Source organism: Mobula birostris, chromosome 21, assembly GCF_030028105.1.
Source record: "Mobula birostris isolate sMobBir1 chromosome 21, sMobBir1.hap1, whole genome shotgun sequence".
Classification (NCBI taxonomy): domain Eukaryota; kingdom Metazoa; phylum Chordata; class Chondrichthyes; order Myliobatiformes; family Myliobatidae; genus Mobula; species Mobula birostris.
Genome location: NC_092390.1, coordinates 35,895,363 through 35,917,170, shown reverse-complemented (window position 1 = coordinate 35,917,170; position 21,808 = coordinate 35,895,363). Strand labels below are relative to the sequence as shown.

General features: G+C 39.6%; 1 protein-coding gene across 1 annotated transcript in view; it reads right to left on the bottom strand.

The window, feature by feature from the left end:
• pcgf5b (polycomb group ring finger 5b) overlaps window positions 1-21,808 on the bottom strand; it is a 156,758-nt gene that overhangs the window by 14,847 nt on the left and 120,103 nt on the right. The window contains exons 5-8 of the mRNA XM_072239303.1: window positions 20,400-20,459; window positions 19,139-19,284; window positions 16,999-17,097; window positions 1,566-1,655 (exon numbers count right to left, since the gene is read on the bottom strand). Coding sequence (XP_072095404.1) covers window positions 1,566-1,655; window positions 16,999-17,097; window positions 19,139-19,284; window positions 20,400-20,459 — 395 coding nt within the window. The remainder of the gene's footprint in view (window positions 1-1,565; window positions 1,656-16,998; window positions 17,098-19,138; window positions 19,285-20,399; window positions 20,460-21,808) is intronic.

Below are 21,808 nucleotides of genomic sequence, written 5' to 3'. Positions count from 1 at the left end.
TTGTTTAGTGATTTTGTCTAATCTGTAAACCAAGTTCGGGATATGCAGAAAATGTGACATTAAAATATGTACTTCTATTATATTATATTATCATGTTTATTCTATTACAACTTTAAGCAAGTCTACAGGGAGTTTGGCCTCATCACGTAGGACATTAATAGCGTAGCTCCCTAGCAGCCAGCCAGCTAGTTTAAATAACGTTAGCTATGCTAATGAACGAATGACACCTGTTAAACTCACCTCAACATGTCTTTTACATTTTAACCCACCATGGGCAATAAAAAAGTCATTGTTGCAAACAGTGCAGCGAACAACACTGTCATTATTTTTGAGGTCGACTGTAAAGCCCGCCCACAGAGAAAACTGATAGATCTACTTAGCAGGGGTCCCCCAACCTTTTTTGCACCACCGACCGGTTTAATATTGGCAATATTCTTGCGAACCAGCCGACCGGGGGCGGGGGTGTTAATCATGACCGGAATATAGGTGATAAGTGGCTAATACACTCAATTTCGTTTCTAAAAGGGTTTATCTAACGAATTTAATATTAATCACACAGTGCATATTTTCCTTGCATGAATATAGTGATAAGTCAATTATAAGTCAATAGCATCAAAACATTTTAAATAACGTTTGGATATTAAACACACAGCGCATATTTTCCTCGTATGAACATATAAAATCATTGCAACACACTAATATCGCTGAATCAGTGGGAGCCCTGGGCTTGTTTTCCTGAAACAACATGGTGCCATCGAGGGGTGGTGGGAGACATCGATTCTCAAAGGGGGTTCCTTATGTCCAGTCTATTCTGCATTTTAGTTTTCATTGCATTCATTGCAGAAAACTCTGCTTCGCAGAGATATGTTGGAAATGGAAGCAACGTTTTCGGTGCTTTCGTGGCTATCTCAGGATATTCAGCCTTGATTTTGATCCAGAATGCTGGCAGAGATGTTATGTCAAACATACTTTTCAGCCCGCCGTTATTTACAAGCTCGAGGAGTTGATCTTCTTCCTGCGCTGACATGGATGACCCGTGCGTAATGACCTCGTGTGCGTTCAAGTTCAACAGTGTGTGACAGGGAATGAGGAAAGGTGTAGCTGACTCATATCGTTTCACATCGCCAAATCATATTGTTTCCTCGTGGCCCGGTGGTTGGGGACCACTCTTAGCATGAAGAGAGACCAATCAGGATGCTCGCTCTCCCTCTCAAAAAAATCAATTTCTGGGATATTGTAAATAATTTCCGGGTGTCAGGGAGCCACTATCAATATGCGGGAGACTCCCAGAACTTCCGGGAGAGGTGGGATGTCTGCTTGTATCAATGGTCACACTTAGATATCAAACTTATTTATTCAGGAAGAATTAATATTTTGCAAATGTAAACAGCAAACAGTTGTTTGTGATACGTTCTCTGATGAAACAACATGAAATTCATAATTCACATTGGCATTAAAATGATTCACAAACTTTATTTCTCCCTTCTATCAATGATAAGAAGCTAGTATTCAAATAAGAATATATTCTAAAATAAATTAACATAAAACTAGATATGCATACTTACATTTTCAGCTCTGAGTCTCCATCTAGTCATGTATATGAATTCCATGGTATGATCCTTCCCCATAATTTCCCCATTGCATAGAACATCAAGCTTTGGGGAAGAAAACAAAAGTCAGTATTGCGTTATATTACATAAATAGAGTTTTCAATTTCTAACAAAAAGAAGTAATTTTGTTCATCAATCACTGACTCTTAAATTGAAAAAGTGGAAATGTTATGTTTTTTGAGAATGAAAGTTTGACTTACGAGTTATTACTTGCAGAGAAACGAAGACACTCCAATCTACTGCTTATATCATCCAAACACATAAACTAAATAATTCTAACAAGATCAAGTTCAAGTTAAGAGAATCAATTATTCTCCTATGTTCAGTCCTGACCACCAATTGCATCCCTTTTCTTTATATCGGAATTGAAAGCAATAGTTGAGGAGAATCACATGGGCATTGTGAGTCAATGTCACCATACCTTCTTAAAATGTTCCATTTTGTGGTTATTATTTTGCTTATGTTTTCAAAATCATATAACCATATAACAATTACAGCACGGAAACAGGCCATCTTGGCCCTTCTAGTCCGTGCCGAACTCTTACTCTGACCTAGCCCCATCGACCTGCACTCAGCCCATAACCCTCCATTCTTTTCCTATCCATATATCTATCCAATTTAACTTTAAATGACAACATCGAACCTGCCTCAACCACTTCTGTTGGAAGCTCGTTCCACACAGCTACCATTCTCTCAGTAAAGAAGTTCCCTCTCATGTTATCCCTAATGTTATCATCTACTCTAAAAACCGTTTATTCATATGTCTCACTTAATGGCTCATTAAGTAAATACATTATGCAGTGATCTTTTGCTACCAGCAATTATTATCAGGTTGTGTGAGATTTGACAAACAATGTTAGCATCTTTACTAGAAGGTGGTCTTTTGCAACATAGGTTAGAGTTCAAGAACTGTAACTTCAAAATAAAAAAGTTAATTCTTGATCAAGCTAATTGTTCACCTGATTTTTGCTGAACTATTGTGTGAGAATGTAAAGGTGAAAATAATAAAGGAGAAGAGAAGCAGCGCGCTGCGCGTGCGCAGCCCTCCGACGAAAAATGATATCGTATCTGTTAAATAGGGGCCATGGATAATTCTGATTTGATGAAGATGGACGTGAAAGCACAGAGGAACATCTGGAAAAATTTCTGAAACGCTCATTCGCTGCTGTCGTTACTGCGCGGTCAGGAACCTTTCGGAGGATAGGCCTCAAAATCCCTGGCTTTGCCTGCCGTTGGCAACCAAGAAGGTCGAATCGTTCGGATAGTGATGGCGCCCAGTACTCGGTGTCAGAGAGCTGATCAGAGCTCGAAGTTTTTGGATGACTCAGAGTTGGACCGTGGTCGGGTATGGCAGGGAGAGTTTTTCTTCCTTCTCTCCGTCTGCGTGAGATGTGGGACATTTGAGTGACTTTGAACTTTTACTGGGCTCATGGACTTCTTCATCAAGTTATGGTATTGTTACACTGTTGTAACTATATGTTATAATCATGTGGTTTTGTTAGTTTTTTTTCAGTCTTGGTCTGTCCTGTGTTTTGTGATATCACACCGGAGGAAATATTGTATCATTTCTTAATACATGCATTACTAAATGACAATAAAAGAGGACTGTGTGTCTTCATAATCTAATCTAATCTAATATCTTCAGTTTTTTTTTAGGAAATGCTCCCAATCTGTCATTGTAAATTCAGGAACTGCCTTGCCAAACTTTTAATTAAATTGCAGTACCAAAGGGGAAGTACCTCCAAAGCACTTGCCAATTAATACTTAATTATATTTAAAATTCTTCTGCTTAACAGTCAACTAAAAAGCACTGGAAAACTGTACTGTGATTCCTCTAAAGTAGACAGAGTTCTGCTGTTTAAAAAAAAGCCTTACATACAATGTCTGACTTTGTGATTTTTGGTGGTTGCCCTTTGCATGTTTTACTCAGTTTATATCCCTCCCTCTCTTCCTCCTTCTGGCACTAATGGCCTTTGCGTTTTCAGATACTGAGTAATTGGGTATTTTTTTTAATGTGTCATTCTTTGCCTGAACACAGCAAGTTAATAGTTTTCGACTGATAATCTGTGTAGGCATTAATTTTATATCGGTTGATGAACCAAAGTTTCTTATTGACGAATATTTTCAATTTCAATATATGGAATCAAAAATTTGCTGAATACAGCATAACATAAAAACACTTTCCAATTAAAATCTGGCCCACATGTCAAAAAGGAGCAAGGTTTATTGTATTAAATTAATCAAATTTAAAGAAAAGAACATCAGAGATTAATCCCAAACTGCTTGAAGGAAACAAAAAACATAGAGTGATTACAGAACACCAAAGGAACAAGAATAGCCCAAGTTAAATTTAACTTTATGCATTCATTTGGAACTTCATTTATATAACTAAATCAGAATCAGGTTTAATATCCCTGGCATATGTCAAGTTAGATGTACGTTAGGCACCGCTCCATGAAGATGTCTTGCATACTACACAGGCTAACACTCATGGTGAAGCTGACTAACTTCACAACTCTGCATCTTGCTTCGATCCTGTGCAGTAGCCCCTCCTCCATAGCAGATGGTGATGCAGCCAGTCAGAATGCTCTCTATGGTACATCGGCAGAAATTTTCGGATGTTCTAGGTGACATACCAAATCTCCTCAAACTTCAAATGAAATATAGCCATGGTCTGCCTTCTTTATCGCTGCATCAAAATGTTGGGACCAGGTTAGGTCCTTAGAGATACTAACACCCAGGAACTTGAAATCGCTCACTCTCTCCAACTCTGATCCCTCTGAGGATTGAGCTTCCTCATCGTCTTATAAACTTCTTGGGCACTACAGAAATTTATAAAAATGTAATTTTTATAAACTACATGGACACTACAGAAGATCCCCTCCTGCTCTATGGGAAAAATACCAGCTCAGATACTGAGTACCATGAAAATTTATTACTAAAACATTGTATTATGTTTAGCATGTACTGTAACAGAGATGGAGGTACCAATTCCATTGCAAAAGTTAATTGCTGGCATTTAAAAATCACACTGTTGTGTTTTGAAATACCAAATGCTGACATGTAGGCAACACGATGAAGCAGCATTATCATTCCAAAACCAAGCATTTGCCAGCTGTTCTCCAGCAGCCAAGTTATGTGGGTTAGTCCTTAAAGAGGCCACCTCAGCTTCACCAAACACATGCTTTTAAGTAAGTAGCATGCTTTTGCTCGTGTAACACCCAAAAGTACCTTCACCCTCAGGTCTAGAAGAGAAATGTGGAAATCTTGCTGGATGCAGTTCAAGTTCAAGTTCAAGTTCAAGCTCAATAGTCATTCAATCGTACACACACACACACTGCTAAATGAAACAGTGTTCCTCTGGGGCAAAGGTGCCAACCACAGTGCACAGAGTTAGCACATATAGTTATGATAGCATATACTTCAACAAAATAATATTAGCATAATCCCTCAGTGTCATGGCCTGAAGATCGATGGTGCATGGATCTTGTCAAGGAGCCACGTTTCTGCAAGTACAAGCGCGCAGCATTTCCTCATCTCGCACTGAGCCAGCCGCAAGGCTTGCTTCCAGGGAGTGAACACTGGGGGGCAGCACTAATGGAAGATCTGGTCAGCAGGGGCCAGCCTCCCACCTAGTACAGATTCCAGCGCACCTGCGGTGCCCCTGTTCTCTCCCACACCAGCTCCTCCCCTTGGTGGCTGTAACAGGCGACGCTGCTGTACGAGGACCTGGTCCATGCGACAACCAAAGCCACACAGCTCCCCCACCCCTGCCATCCAACTCACCAATAAACTGGATTAGTAGTATTTTCTATAAACAGAGCTTTGTGATCACAAGAAAAATGTTTGAGACAAATATCTGCACCATTTCTTGGACTGAAGAAAGAACAGATCTGCAAAAGACTGCCAGTGTTCCTGGGTGTCACCAGCTCAGAAAATCTATCCTGGGCCCAAAATACCGATGCAATTATGAAGAGGGCAAGTCAGCGGCTATACTTCATGAGGAGTTTGAGGAGACCTGGTATGTCACCAAAGCCTCGAGCAGATTTCTACAGATGTACCACGGAGAACTTTCCAATTGTTTGCATCACCGTCTGGTAAGGAAGGGCTACTGCACAGGATCAGAGGGTTGTAAACTCAGCCAGCTACATCATGGGCATTAGCTGCCCCACCATCGACGACATCTTCAAAATGTGATTCCTCAAAAGAGACGGCATTCATCACTAAGAACCCCACCACCCAGGACATGCCCACTTCTCATTGCAACCATCAGAGGTGAAGTACAGGAAGCTGAAGACACACAGTTAATGCTTTAGGAACAGCTTCTTCCCCTCCGTCCAGTTGTTCTGAACGACCAATGAACCCATGAACACTACCTCACAATTATTTTTCTCTCTCTTTGAACTTTTTTCACTACTTATTAAATTTAAAAACTCCAGATAGTAGGTGGATGACCACCAGGAAGAGTAAGGATATATAGTCGGCCCTCCGTATCCGTGGGAGTTTGGTTCCGGGACCCCCCCAACGCCCCCCATGGATACCAAATTCCACTCGCTCCGTATATCAAATAGCGTAGTATTTGCATATAACCTACACACATCCTCCCATATACTTTAAATCATCTCAAGATTACTTATAATACCTAATACAATGTAAATGCTATGTAAATAGCTGTTATACTGTATTGTTTAGGGAATAGTGACAAGAAAAAAAGTCTGTACATGTTCAGTACAGACGCAACCGTCGTAGCTCTTCCGTGAACCCCAAGCAGTGAGAGTGGCGAAAAGCGAAAATAGCGTTGTGTTTGTTTTGCAGTGAGCCGTTATAGAGGCAGCGTGATCCCTGAGCAGTGAGTGGCGAAAAGCGAAAATAGCGTTCAGCGTTTGTTTTGCAGCGAGCACAGAGTGGCACCGCCAAGCTCCTTCCCTGGGAACTACACTCAGCATCAAGCCACCATAGCTTTGAACTGCGTGAGATTTTCGCTACGATTGACAGTGCTGCAATGATTGCAGGAAAGTATGACTTTAATTTTGAAAGGGCACATAGGTTTAGGGTAGGTTTGCAGGATGTTTTGAGTGCTTACAAAGAACTGTATGATAGAAAAACACATGAAACTTCCAGTGTGCTCGCTGTCTTCCCGATTCTGATAAGTGAAACTACACTATATTTACAAGTATATTAAGAGCAAAAGGATTGTAAGGGATAAAATTGGTCCTCTTGAAGATCAGAATGGTCGGCTTTGTGCGGAACCAAAGGAAATAGGGGAGATCTTAAATAGGTTTTTTGCGTCTGTATTTACTAAGGAAGCCGGCATGAAATCTATGGAATTGAGGGAATCAAGTAGTGAGACCATGGAAACTGTACAGATTGAAAAGGAGGAGGTGCTTGCTGTCTTGAGGAAAATTAAAGTGGATAAATCCCCGGGACCTGACAGAGTGTTCCCTCGGACCTTGAAGGAGACTAGTGTTGAAATTGCGGGGGCCCTGGCAGAAATATTTAAAATGTTGCTGTCTACGGGTGAAGTGCCAGAGGATTGGAGAGTGGCTCATGTTGTTCCGTTGTTTAAAAAAGGATCGAAAAGTAATCCAGGAAATTATAGGCCGGTGCGTTTAACGTCAGTAGTAGGTAAGTTATTGGAGGGAGTACTAAGAGACAGAATCTACAAGCATTTGGATAGACAGGGGCTTATTAGGGAGAGTCAACATGGCTTTGTGCGTGGTAGGTCATGTTTGACCAATCTGTTGGAGTTTTTCGAGGAGGTTACCAGGAAAGTGGATGAAGGGAAGGCAGTGGATATTGTCTACATGGACTTCAGTAAGGCCTTTGACAAGGTCCCACATGGGAGGTTAGTTAGGAAAATTCAGTCGCTAGGTATACATGGAGAGGTGGTAAATTGGATTAGACATTGGCTCGATGGAAGAAGCCAGAGAGTGGTGGTAGAGAATTGCTTCTCTGAGTGGAGGCCTGTGACTAGTGGTGTGCCACAGGGATCAGTGCTGGGTCCATTGTTATTTGTCATCTATATCAATGATCTGGATGATAATGTGGTAAATTGGATCAGCAAGTTTGCTGATGATACAAAGACTGGAGGTGTAGTAGACAGTGAGGAAGGTTTTCAGAGCCTGCAGAGGGACTTGGACCAGCTGGGAAAATGGGCTGAAAAATGGCAGATGGAGTTTAATACTGACAAGTGTGAGGTATTGCACGTTGGAAGGACAAACCAACGTAGAACATACAGGGTTAATGGTTAGGCACTGAGGAGTGCAGTGGAACAGAGGGATCTGGGAATACAGATACAAAATTCCCTAAAAGTGTCGTCACAGGTAGATAGGGTCGTAAAGAGAGCTTTTGGTACATTGGCCTTTATTAATCAAAGTATTGAGTATAAGAGCTGGAATGTTATGATGAGGTTGTATAAGGCATTGGTGAGGCCGAATCTGGAGTATTGTGTTCAGTTTTGGTCACCAAATTACAGGATGGATATAAATAAGGTTGAAAGAGTGCAGAGAAGGTTTACAAGGATGTTGCCGGGACTTGAGAAACTCAGTTACAGAGAAAGGTTGAATAGGTTAGGACTTTATTCCCTGGAGCGTAGAAGAATGAGGGGAGATTTGATAGAGGTATATAAAATTATGATGGGTATAGATAGAGTGAATGCAAGCAGGCTTTTTCCACTGAGGCAAGGGGAGAAAAAAACCAGAGGACATGGGTTAAGGGTGAGGGGGGAAAAGTTTAAAGGGAACATTAGGGGGGGCTTCTTCACACAGAGAGTGGTGGGAGTATGGAATGAGCTGCCAGACGAGGTGGTAAATGCAGGTTCTTTTTTAACATTTAAGAATAAATTGGACAGACACATGGATGGGAGGTGTATGGAGGGATATGGTCCGTGTGCAGGTCAGTGGGACTAGGCAGAAAATGGTTCGGCACAGCCAAGAAGGGCCAAAGGGCCTGTTTCTGTGCTGTAGTTTCTATGGTACACTGTACATACATTATTTCTACTTTATATAGGCTGTGTATTTATCATATCATTCCTGCTTTTACTGTATGTTAGTGTTATTTTAGGTTTTATTTGTTATTTGGTATGACTTGGTAGGTTATTTTTTGGGTCTGGGAACGCTCAAAAATTTTTCCCATATAAAATAATGGTAATTGCTTCTTCGCTTTACGCCATTTCAGCATATGAAAGGTTTCATGGGAACTCTCTACTTTTGAATAGCGAGGGAAACCTGCACAATGTAAATGCTATGTAAATAGTTGTTACACTGTATTGTTTAGGGAATAAGAAAAAGAGAGAACTTCCGTCTTTTTTTTCGATCCCGATCCGCAGTTGGTTGCATCCGGGGATGCGGAACCCGCGGATACAGAGGGCTGACTGTATACAACCCAAAGATGGAGAAGTGTTCCAAATGAGACAACTGTGTCTGACAAGGGATATCAAAGAGAATATAAAAGCAAAAGAGAAGACATATAATATAACCAAAATTAGTGGAAAGTTAGAGGATTGGGAAGCTTTTAAAAACCAACAGAAGACACCTAACAAAACATAAGGAGAGAAAAGATGAAACACGAAGGTAAGCTAGCCAATAATATAAAAAAGGATACCAAAAGTTTAATCAGATTTTGTAAAAGGGAGGCAAAAGTGGATATGGAACTGCTGGAAAATTATGAAAATATAGTAATGGGGACAAAGGAATAACTTAGTAAGTATTAATAGTGTCTTCACTGTGGAAGACACGAGCAGTATACCAGAATTTTGAGGATGTCGGGGCAGAAGTGAATGTCATTGGTGTTACTAAGGAGACGGTCCTTGGGAATCTGAAATTTCTGAAGATACAGAAGTCACCTGGACCAGATGGACTACATCCCAGGGTTCTGAAAGCTGTAGCTGAAGAGACTGAGGAAGCATTAGTAATGATCTTTCAGGAATCACTAGATTCTGGAATGGTTCCAGAGGAATGGAAAATTGCAAATGTCACTCCTCTCTTTAAGAGGGGAAGGAGATAGAAGAAAGGAAATGATAGGCTAGCTAGCCTTATTTCAGTGCTTCTTGGGAAGATGTTGGAGTCCATTATTAAGGAAGAGGTTTCAGGTACTTGGAGGTGCTTGATAAAGTTGGCCAAAGTCAGCATGAAGGGAAAGTCTTGCCTGACAAATCTGTTGGAATGCTTTGAGGAAGTAACACGCAGGATAGACAAAGGAGAATCAGTGAATGTTGTTTACCTGAATTTTCAGAAGGCACTTGATAAGGTGCCGCATATAAGTCTGCTTAATAAGATAAGAGCCCACGGTATTACAGGAAGGATACTAGTATGTACAAAAATTTGGCTGACAGGCAGGAGGCAAAGAGTGGGAATAAAGGGGACCTATTCAGGTGGCTGTCGGTGACTAGTGGTGTACCACTTCCTTAAACATTATATGCCAGCGACTTGGATGATGGAATTGATGGTGTTGTGGCCAAGTTTTCAGATAATACAGATAGGTGGGGGGTGGGGGGGGGTCAGATGGTTTTGAGGATACAAGGAGTCTGCAGAAGGACTTAAATGGATTGGGAGAATGGGCAAAGAAGTGGCAGGCAGAATATAGTGTAGGGAAGTGTATGATCATGCACTCTGATAGAAGGCATAAAGGCAAAGATTATTTTCTAAACAGGAGAAAATTCAAATATTAGAGGTGCAAAGGGGGTTGGGAGTCCTTGTGCAGGATTTCCTGAAGGTTAACTTGCAGGTTGAGTCGGTGGTAAGGAAGACAAATGCAATGTTAGCATTCATTTTAAGAGGACTAGAATATAAAAGCAAGGATGTAATACTGAGGCTTTATGGCATTGGTCAGGCTGCACTTGGAGTATTATGAGTGGTTTTGGGCCCCCTACCTAAGAAAAGATGTGCTGGCATTGGAGAAGGTCCTGAGCAGGTTCATGCAAATGATTCTAGCAATAAAGGGGTTAATGTATGAGGACCATTTGCCGGCTCTGGGCCTGTACTTGATTGAGTTTAGCAAAGTGAGGGGGAATCTCAGTGAAGCCTATTGAATATTGGAAGGCCTAGATAAAGTGGATATGCAAACAATGTTTCCTATAGTAGCAGAGTCTGGGACCAGAAAACACAGCCTCAGTATAATGGGACATCCATTTAGAACAGAGATAAGGAGGAATTTCTTCAGCCAGAGGGTGGTAAATCTGTGAAATTCATTGCAATGAATGGCTGTGAAGGCCAAGTCATTGCGTATATTTAAAGGAGAGGTTGACAGGTTCTTGATCAGTCAGGGCATCAAAGGTTACAGGGAGAAGGCAGGAGAATAGGGCCGAGAGGGATAGTAAATCAGCCATGACGGAATGGTTGAGCAATTGGGCCGAATGGCCTAATTCTGGTCCTATGTCTTATGGTATTATTATAAATTAAATTATATGTATGTCTTGCATTGTACTACTGCTGCACAACAATAAATGTCATGACATTTATCAGTGACAATAAACCTGATTCTGACTCTATCTCCAGAAGTCCAGAGGCAAGGTGGTCAGAGAACTGGCAGCATGCTCTCAAATGCTAGTTCGATGGATCAGCATCAGAAGACACGATGAGACCACTGCTCTCAGAAAATGCTTATCAACTTCAATAATTAGTATCCATATACAAAATAACAATAAGATACTATGATGTAAAATTAATGTATTTATATAAGTCTATGTATTCATCTGTCTGGACAAAAGCACAAATAAATATACAACCTTACCTAAAAACAAATGAGGCATTTGGACTCGCCGTCATGCAAATATTAATGTAGCAACAAGTACATACTAACATACTGACTGTTCCTTTGCAAACTGAAGTCACAAGCAGTCCCTACAGCCTGACAATGGGTCACACTGGCACACAGGGTGATGACTGAGGTGCAGGTAGAGCAGTCATGTGAAACATTCAAAAGTTGAGACTCTAAAGCAACATTTATACTAAGTTCTCCTGACTTGAAGGAGAGCTCAGCTGCAGTCACTACATAACACAGAGTCACAGAGAGGTTTGGGTTGCTAGAAACCAGAACAACGAGTTTCTTTTCACAGCGTGAGAATCCTGGAATTAGTGGACCATGGTCAAGCTGAAAGCAAAGGCAAGGTGCTGTGAGTTCTGACCAGAAGGCAGAGCAGATATGCCAACAGCTGAGCATTGTGAAAGGGAAGAACACTGCAACATGTTAGAGATATTGCATAATAAAATGCCAAGGATAGAGACTTGCTGACCAACAATTCGATACAGCTTGTGTGGACCACACTCGAGGGGCATGTCCACACTCAAACATCCTATCACTCAGAGCCAGCAAAGTAGAAACTCAGTTGCAGAAGCTCTGTGAAACTCTCAACATTTTATCATGGCTATGTTGGTTTTGCAGTTTCGTGGATTTACTTGCTAACGCACACAGAATCACAGAGTTCAGAAAAACAGAGCAAATAACATACATGGATATTCAATGAATTTAGCTGAACCCTGAACTTGTGAGTGCATTACTTTTTGTAAAACACAAGAATTATCAAAAGGACGCTTTTAATACGTTGGCCAGGATTCACATGGAGTTAAACTTGACTGTTGAATGTTGAGGAGAAACATCAGAAATACTGCCAGCTCCCATGACCTTCACCCATCCTTCCTCAATTCCATGAATGAAGCTTTAGCTAATTTTAGCTACACCATATTGCATTGGCTGACAAAGCTAATAACAGAGCTCTCTGTGTTATTCCATAGACAGTTCATGGTGAAGCTTCATTCCTGGGTTTTGGCAGTGCTCAGACTTTGGCAATGATGTGCAGTGCCTTAAATGCTTATTATTGTAGTGAAGTTCAATCATTGGTGATGCTATAAATTAACAGATGGTATTAAAGAATACACATCTAGTCAATGCATTCTAAGAGAAGGCAGCTGATTATACATATCTTAAGATTTAATGAGATTTTTGTACTTGATAGCTCTGTGATAGAAAATTTGTATTCAACTTCTGTGATTGTGTTCAGAGATGTCTAATAATTGAAGTTCACATGAGAGTGCAAGGCAAATCTTAATGTCATGAATTAAGACCGTAAAGTACAGAATCAAAATTAGGGCATTTGGCCCATTGAGTCTGCTCTGTCATTCAATCATGACACCCCTACCAATCAAAAACTTATTAATCTTTGAGGAATCAGAAGTGGAGATAGTGAGCAGTTTCAAGTTCCTAGGTGTCAATATCTCTGAGAATCTAACCTGGATGTAACAATTTGATGTAGCTATAAAGATGGCAAGATAGTGGCTATATTTTATTAGGAGTTTGAGGAGATGTGGTTTGTCAACCAAAACACTCAAAAATCTCTACAAATATACTGTGGAGAGCATTCTGATTGGCTGCATCACTGTCTGGTATGAGGGGGGGGATGGGTATTGCACAAGATCAAAATGAGTTGCAGAAATGTGTAAAATTAGGTAGCTCTATCATGGGTACTAGCTTTCGTAGTATCCAGGACATCTATAAGGACCGGTGCCTTAGGAAGGTGGCGTCCATCATTAAGGGTCCCCACCACCCAGGATATGCCCTTTTCACACTGTTACCATTAGGAAGAAGGCACAGAAGCCTGAAGGCACACACTCAACTTCAGTAACAACTTCTTCCCCTCTGCCATACGATTTCTAAATGGACATTGAACCTATGAACACAACCTCATGACTTTTTTATTTCTGCTTATTTTAACTTAACTATTTAATAGTTAATGTTGCTGAGTTTATTTTGTCTATATTAATTTATCATGTATTTCATTGTACTGCAGCTGAAAAGTTAACAAATTTCATGACATTTGCCGGTGATATTAATTCTGATTCTGAAGTACACTTGGTCTCCAAGTTCCTGATTAGTGTCTGATATTTACCTTGCTAATAACAATCACTTTCCATTGAGGTAACATACATATCATTTGTGCTAATGCTGTTTGAGTTACATTGTATCTACAGATTTTAACTGAAATTTCAATTGTGAATTAAGACGAGACTTTATAACAATTATTTTTCATGTGGAACAAGCCCTTTGAGCCGTGCTGCCCAGTAACCCACTGATTTAACTCCAGCCTAATCACAGGACAATTTACAATAACCAATTAACCTACTAACTATAGTCTTTGGCACTATCGCACACGTGCACACAGGAAGGAACGTGCAAACTTGCTTGCAGAGGATGCCAGAATTGAACTACACACACAAAATGCTGGAGGAACTCAGCAGGCCAGGCAGCATCTATGGAGAAAAGTACAGTCGACCTTTCGGGCCGAATCCCTTCGGCAGGACGAAACATCGACTGCACTTTTTTCAATAGACGCTGCCTAGCCTGCAAGAGTTCCTCCAGCATTTTGTGTGCGTTGCTCGGATTTCCAGCATCTGCAGATTTTCTCGTTTGTGGCCACAATTAAACTACAAACTCTGACGCCCGAGCTGTAATAGTGTCTCCCTAACTGCTACACTTCTGTGGCACTTTTTATTTTAACCCCATATGGTTAAACTATGGACAGAAAAGCTTTAGGAAGCTCCGCAACTTTTAGTTTAATTAACACCTGGCAAATGTAAGTTATACCATTGTCATTTTGAAGTGAATAAATTTGTGAGGGAAGAATGAAGAGATACTCAACAATTTCCAGTTGTGATTACAACAGAGCCTCAGAAACCAAGAGTTTGGGAAGTTAGCAATGGCACGGCCTATTGCAATTTCAGCTTATCTTGCTGAAGGATTAAAGATCAAAGATCAAACATCAACTTATTTGCCATATACAGTACATTTATGTGTATCAGGAATTTGCTATAGTGCGTTGTCTGAACATGAAACAAAAACAACATTCAACAATTATAAAGAATAAAGAATTATATAAAACTAAAGTTAGAGGTTAAAGTACAGAAGTGGAATAAAATGCATAAATACAAGCATGTACTTACAATGTTGACTGCACAGTGCAGTGCAGTGGCTGAGGTAATAGATACAGGGCATGAGGGTGGCTAACATGAATGACTGTTGATCAGATTAACTGCCTGGGGAAAGAAACTTAAAATGGTGTGAAGTTTTTGTGTTAATAGCCCTTTAGAGCTTTCCAGAAGAGAGCTTTTGGAAAAGGTAATTTGCTGGGTGGGTAGTGACTGTAATGAATTTTCCTGCCTGATTTTTTTGTTCCAGACACATACAAGTCCTGCAGAGATGGGAGACTGAGGCCAATAACCTTTACTGCTGACCTGAGAGTTTGCCACAGTTTTCATATACTGTGAGAGGATGCTGCATCAAGCCAGGCGGTGATGATGGCAGTGTGCAATTGCACCAGTGTGTTCTGGGAAAGAAGGAATTTTACCAACTACCATCAGGTAAATACGCAGAGTAAATTCCTGTTTGCTTCACCACTTTGCAGTGGAGTTGATCATGCTACTGAAGTTGGAAAATTACTGCTATACCCAAAGGTCAAAATAAAATTGGGTTAATGTGCTTTGCCATCAGATGAGTAGAATAGGCACCCTTTGCATTTCAGTGAATTTTTCCTCATACCCTCTCCCAGAGTATTAGTGAGTACAACCATTCCCAGTTTTGTTCTTACAATGATAAGAAATAGGTGAGTTGATGCAAGTTCTTTGTATCATGTAAACGTGGTAGCAGTAAGCTTGGAGAATGAAGTAAGTACAATTTGTTAAAAAATAGGAAGTGGTATTTGTTTGCAAGGATATCCAACCCATTCCTCAGGTGTGTCTTGCTATACTTAGAAAATGCACAAGGAATCTCAATGAAACACGGAGGAAAAAGAGAAGTCAAATGAATTCCTGTATTCTATTCATATTAAACCATAAGATCATGCAATGAAGCAAGGGAAATTTAGTCCAATCTGTTTATTCAGTTTCAATCCATTTTCAGCTTCAAGTATTTAATAATTTCAGTTTCAAATAACGTACTAGTACAAGAATAAATTAATGAATTTAATCATTGTTGCATCTTTAAATGTTGTAATAAATGTTACAAGGAAGGAATGTGTGGATTCCAGAATGGATTTATTCGTGTGTATAGGGCCGGCACTACAGACTCAGATAACCACCACACAGACACAGCAGAACTAATGAGGTGTCATCCTCTCCTCAACTAAAGATATGATAAAACAAATAATTGCGAACAAAATCATCATCCTTTAGTTCTTTTTCAAATAATTAAGACATGTAAACACTATCTTCTTAAAATAATTAAGACTATTCTTTCTTTTTTTTTGCAGCCTTACAAATCTTTATAAAGAAAGAAGCCTGTGCCTTCTGTGCAGCTGTAAAAATGAAGTGGATCTGAAAGCAGATTTCTTCTGTGTAAATGCTAGGGAATCTCAGTAGATTTTATTCTACATTAGTGTCAGAAGTCAACCATCAGGTCTGGAACATTCACATTTACAAGGGAGTCCTGAAGTATTCAGGCACTTATTCTGAGAAACGCTGCGCGTGGAGTGAAGTCGACAAGGAGCACTGCCACGAGAAAGCAGCATTATCATCAAGGACCCCTACCATCCAGGCCATGCTCTCTTCATGCTGCTGCCATTGGGAAGGAGGTACAGGAGCCTTGGGTCCCACACCACCAGGTTTGGGAACAGTTATCATCAGGCTCTTGAACCAGCGTGGAGAACTCTCAACCTCAACTCTGAACTGATTCCACAACCAATGGACTCACTTTCAAGTACCCTGCAACTCATGTTCACGTTATTATTTACCTATCTATATTTTCTTTCCTCGTGACACTATGTTACCTAAACCTAGGTTAGCATGAAAAATCATTGCTAGAGCATCCTTAAGTGCGGCAATGCAGAAAACTATGCATTTATTTGAATAATGCTACCAAGTAAATTTACAGAGACTGACAGATACACTGATTGCATCCGACATCAGATTCACTTCCAATCTTCTCTTCTAAATCAGAAAATGCCACTAAGCCCAACAATAATTGAATGTTACTTCAATTTTATTGGGCCCAAGAGTACCCGAAGGTAATGAGTATGAAACATATTTACATACTGACATGTTTTGCTTTTTGCTATTACAACACAGACCAAGTATGGGGCCAGTGATAAAATCTGTTCATGGGCACAGGTCTGATCACAGAAGAAAAGGGTTGTAATCCTTGGTTTATAGACATAATACATAATTACATATTACACAATATTTTAAGAGGCCAACTGACATGTTATAGTCAGTGTTAGAGCATGGGTATATCTGCATAAACTGATTAACATATAAGACAAATGGTCTGCATTGCCATCCATTCAGTCCTCTTCTTGTGTGTAATACACAGACACACACACACACACACACACACACACACACACACACACACACACACACACAGTCAGGTGATTATATTAGGTGATTATATCTTGCAATCTCACCTCACAAGTGCTAGGAAGTTTTAATTTCAAACTGAGAAATTTCTTTATAGTTCCCACTGTGACTCTCGTTGAGCAGCGGATAAATTTCTTCATTAAGCCCTGTTGACAACAGACAGGAAGTAAGAAAAGGAATAGTTAAGACCAGCAAATTGCAACTGCAGTCCAGATTCCAGTTAATTACATACACTGAAGTCAAGTTCGAAATATTCCATCATATGGCAGCAAGAAATATTCGAGCTGATTATGCTTTTATTTTAAGTTATTCACAAGAAGAACATTTTGTTTTGATTGTGAGTGGTCTCAGATTACCTAATTAAATTACCCACTTGGGTAACACTGTTATATCTTGTTGTGGCTTAGTTCTGTTGGATAGAAATATCATGGGAACTGATGTTAATGGATAATATGAGAAGAATGAAATCTATGCAAAAACTGCTGAAGTTCTCCCTTGGTCACTGACTGCATTTGTGGATCAAACATTATTGTATCAGCAGCATAATCCGACAGCAACATTTTGAAGTCAAAGCAAACACTCAAAATGAGTTAATTAAGCTTTATTAAAGCTCTTAGAACAAAAAAAAAATGCATGCTCTTAAACTAATATTTTTGTTTATTCAAAATCTCCATGAATGGGAGGGCTATGGTCCAGATGCAGATCGATGAGATGAAGCAGCTTAAATGGTTCAATATGGACTAGATGGACCAAAGGGCCTGATTTTGTGCTGTATGATTCAATGACTATCTGGTAAAACATGCTTACATGTAAATAGCCATTAGTTAGAGTGTAAACTCTGACAACAACTCTTGTACATACATGAATGGATCCCTGTGCTTACCTGCAATATTTCAGGATCAAGCTTAAAGCTCTGGGATATGAAAACACTTCTCTTTTTACAAGGAATGGAGGAAAATAGTGTAGGAGGGTGGAGCTTAGGATGATGGTGCCGTACGGCGACTCCTCTGCTTGCATCTTTGGAAACGGCTCTATTTCCATCTTTAATATCTCTATTTTTCACACTCAGGGTTCTTGTGAAGACCCTGACCTGGAGTTACACACTGACTTCGGTTCTTTGTGGGAATGGGACCTGCTCTCAGGGCTTCATGACCAGCTGCTTTTCGATATGCTAAGGACGCAGCCTGAAAGATTAGCATGCCTTCAGGGTGCCGGATTTTCATGGCTCTGGAACGGGTGGATTCGAGGTCGGTGCCACCGCAGAAAACTGGTGTGTCGTGGGAGTACACAGAAGATCAAAAGTAGCGAGCTGGCTGTGTGCCCAGAGACCCAAGATCTTCGGGCACAGGACTCGGAAAAAGCGACACAACAGACTTTTAACACCATAAATTGGCGAGTTGTTCTGTTATGTCTCCCCTCTCGCTGTGAAATGAGAACACCTCTTTTTCCCTTATTAGGGAAAGAGACAGCCTGTGGTATGTCAAATTACCAGGTGAACACGTTGTCTTTGGGGTGCTGCAAGTCTGTGTCTCTATTGATGCTTTGCTGCACGCTTGAGTGCACGGTGGAGTGCACTGATGCTTTTTTGCTGGTGGGGGAGGGGGGTTGTCACTTTGCTGCTGCTTATACATGGAAGGGGGGAGCTGGGGGGGGCTTTGGTGTTCTGATATTTAACTGTCATTCATTCTTTTGGGGTAGTCCTCTGTTTTCGTGGATGTTTGCGAAGAAAAAGAATTTCAGGGTGCATATTGTATACATTTCTCTGACATTAAATGTACCTATTGAAAACTACTAAAAATATCAATTACAGCCAGTATTGTCTGGCCAGCTTCTAGACATAAGAGGCTGCTGACACTGGAATCTGGAGCAGCTCACTAAATACTGGAGGAAGTCAGTGGGTCAGGCGGCATCTATGGGTGGTGGTGGGGTGGGGGGAACAGACAGTCAAGATTTTGGGCTGAGAACATTGAGTTTCTCTGGTGTCTTATATGTTGTTCTATTTCTCAACATTGTTTGTTCTTTTGAACAAGCCCATCCTTCCCTCCTCCCACACTGGTAAATATTATTTTAACTCCCAAGGGAATTAAATTATACTCCATGATGTACAATATTCTGTTTACCTTTACACTAATTCTTTCTTAAATAGTGAAACTGTTACAGTAAATAAAGCCGTATACTATTTAGTACCTTTACTGTATTATCTCCCGATTGGCCATTGTTGCGGAGGCAGTCTAGGCAAATCGCTATCTGTGGATCACTTCTGTGATAGTCCTGATCGTCTTGATCCTCCTCCTCTTCTACTTTAGCCTTCTTTGCTTTAGGGCCTTCGTTATCTTTTTAGAAACATTGACAATTATTTTGCAAGATATACAGAACAGTGCGACAACTTTTGTACCAGTATAAGCCAGAAAAACTCTACTGAGAGCTAAATATTTTATCTCCTAAATTGTTGCTTTTTATCTCCCATGACAATGTTACCGCTTCAGGTAGATGATTATGCCAAGTTTCCAATTATTTCAAAATTACACAAGTCCTTCCAGAGCTGAGGATTAGAAATCATGGTGATCAGGCTGAATAGATGCTCAGAAGAAAATTACATTAACTACTAGGTGAATTGTTCACTCCTGTCTTTACTTCTATGTCACTATCCTCTAATTTAACTACAAGATAACCACAATTTCAGCTTTGACACCAAAGGTTAATTAACACATAATTTTCCCTGAAAAATAAAAATACATTATTATTAATTTTTTTTGTTTTCAACTTATTAAAACACCCAACATCAGCTCCTAATCTGAATAGGCAGCTGATATTGAACAGAAGTAATGGAAATAATCCATCTATAGTATTTCTATGAAGCAAAGTGAACTGAGTATAAAATAATATTTCCCTATAATTCCCCCAGAAGATTTAGCATTGCACTATTGATTTCTGAATGTAAGCAAATAAATTCCCACGGCAAACAAATTGTCAGGTCTAAGCAACGAACATGCTGCTGAAAGAAATCAGTTGTCATCTCTGGTTTGAGATTATTGTTTGATTAGCTCAATAATAATAAAGTAACAGTTGAATTTGGACAAAGGAGGAAAGAAAGTGAATGCAAACAAACAGATTCCTCAAAAAGAAACAAAAATATTGGAAGAAACCAATCCAGGTTAACTGCTCTGTCATTTTTCCTTACCAACAGAAAAAACTGCTGAATGGTTATGCACTTGACCAAAGAATACTGAATGACTTGCGAACTTACAATGATGAGTAAACTAAAGAAAATGAAGGGTCAGGATGAAGTGGGAAAGGTGATCCCAAAATACTGCAGTAAACACACCAAACTTTAAGATTTCCTTAGGTGACTTGTCATCAGTACCAATGCAAGGTCTCTGTAATACCACAACATCTATAGGTCAATTCCTTACATTAAAGAGAAAACAAGTGTTCTGTTTTAATTTACCTTCTCCATTCTCTTGTGGTTTATTCTTTTTCCAGAATTCCTCTTCTTGCTGTTTTTCCACTGGCCAAAAGAACATACGTATTCTCTAAGATTATCAAAGTACTTTCTAATTTACATAGAAAGCAATTATAAAAACCATAGGAGTTGCATTTCCTTTCACCATACACAAAGCACTTCAAATGGAAATCTGATTTCATCTAAGTTACTAGAAAAAGACTCAAAGGTATATGTTTCAGCTTTTAATGAGTTGTTTACCTTTTAGAACAAACAGCTTCATTCTACTCAATCCAACTCCGTCTGCATTAACAAAAAATAAAACATGCAGAAGCCACCTGCTATAATACTGCTCCTTCCACATCACAAGTACTGCGATTGTCATGGATATGGCATATACAAATTATTTTGTTGCTTTGTTTCGGGATAGGCAAAACTTGATTAAGCAGCATACAAAGATCACACAGAGAATTTTACACAGCAAAGCACAGAGGTGTTGTGCTACTGACTTACAATGACGAATCTTTTGGAGTAAGATCAGATGACAAACAGTCACCTCTCCCTCATTACCAGTTGGAATTTCAACATTAACAAGCAGACTGTACCTAAGACGATCTGATGCTTAATTGGTAAGCAATCAGCTATTTATTCTAATTACTCAGCTGGCATTATTGTATCTTCCGTACCTTGTGGTTAGATACTCTCTACAAATCCTATAAGGCTTCAAATTTTGCTTATTGAGGTCCAGCTCCTAGAAACTCAGTAATTACTTTTACAAACTATCAAAATATATAATTCAGAATGGAACTGCTTCACCGTCATTTATCTAGATATCATTTTCCTGTCCAAATTTCCATTTTAAAACATGAATATTACTTAGTATAATGACCTAACACATGATGAACTAGTTCTCTTTTTCATTTATATCTTTGAAAAGACAATTACAAAGATAATCTTCTGAACATAACATTTGTAGAGATTTTATTTAATTTCTCATTTCTTTAAGGGCTGTAGAATTTGCAGATAATGGAACTGTGAAAACATGTTTAATCCATTGAGATTTGTACAGGGTGACAAGAACTGAATGAAAGAATGAGCTACTTTTGTTACACACACTTAAATCTGTCATTCCTACTTTGTTGAAAGAAATGGAGCCTATTTTCCTTTCCATACCAACTTCCAGATGGCACTAGTAACAAATTCAAATTTCATGCTGTCAAATTGTGCAAAGTACTCTTCAATGATGCTAAATAAGGACTTAAAAAACATTACGAACAATGTTTTTAGTCCATCAATTATTAGAAATACACTATCCCAGAAGCACTCGGTGTGACAAAGATCTGTGTCAGCTTTCCATTTTACTTGGTTAGCTGTTAAATTACTTTCCAGTTAACAAAAAAGGAGCATATCCCCCC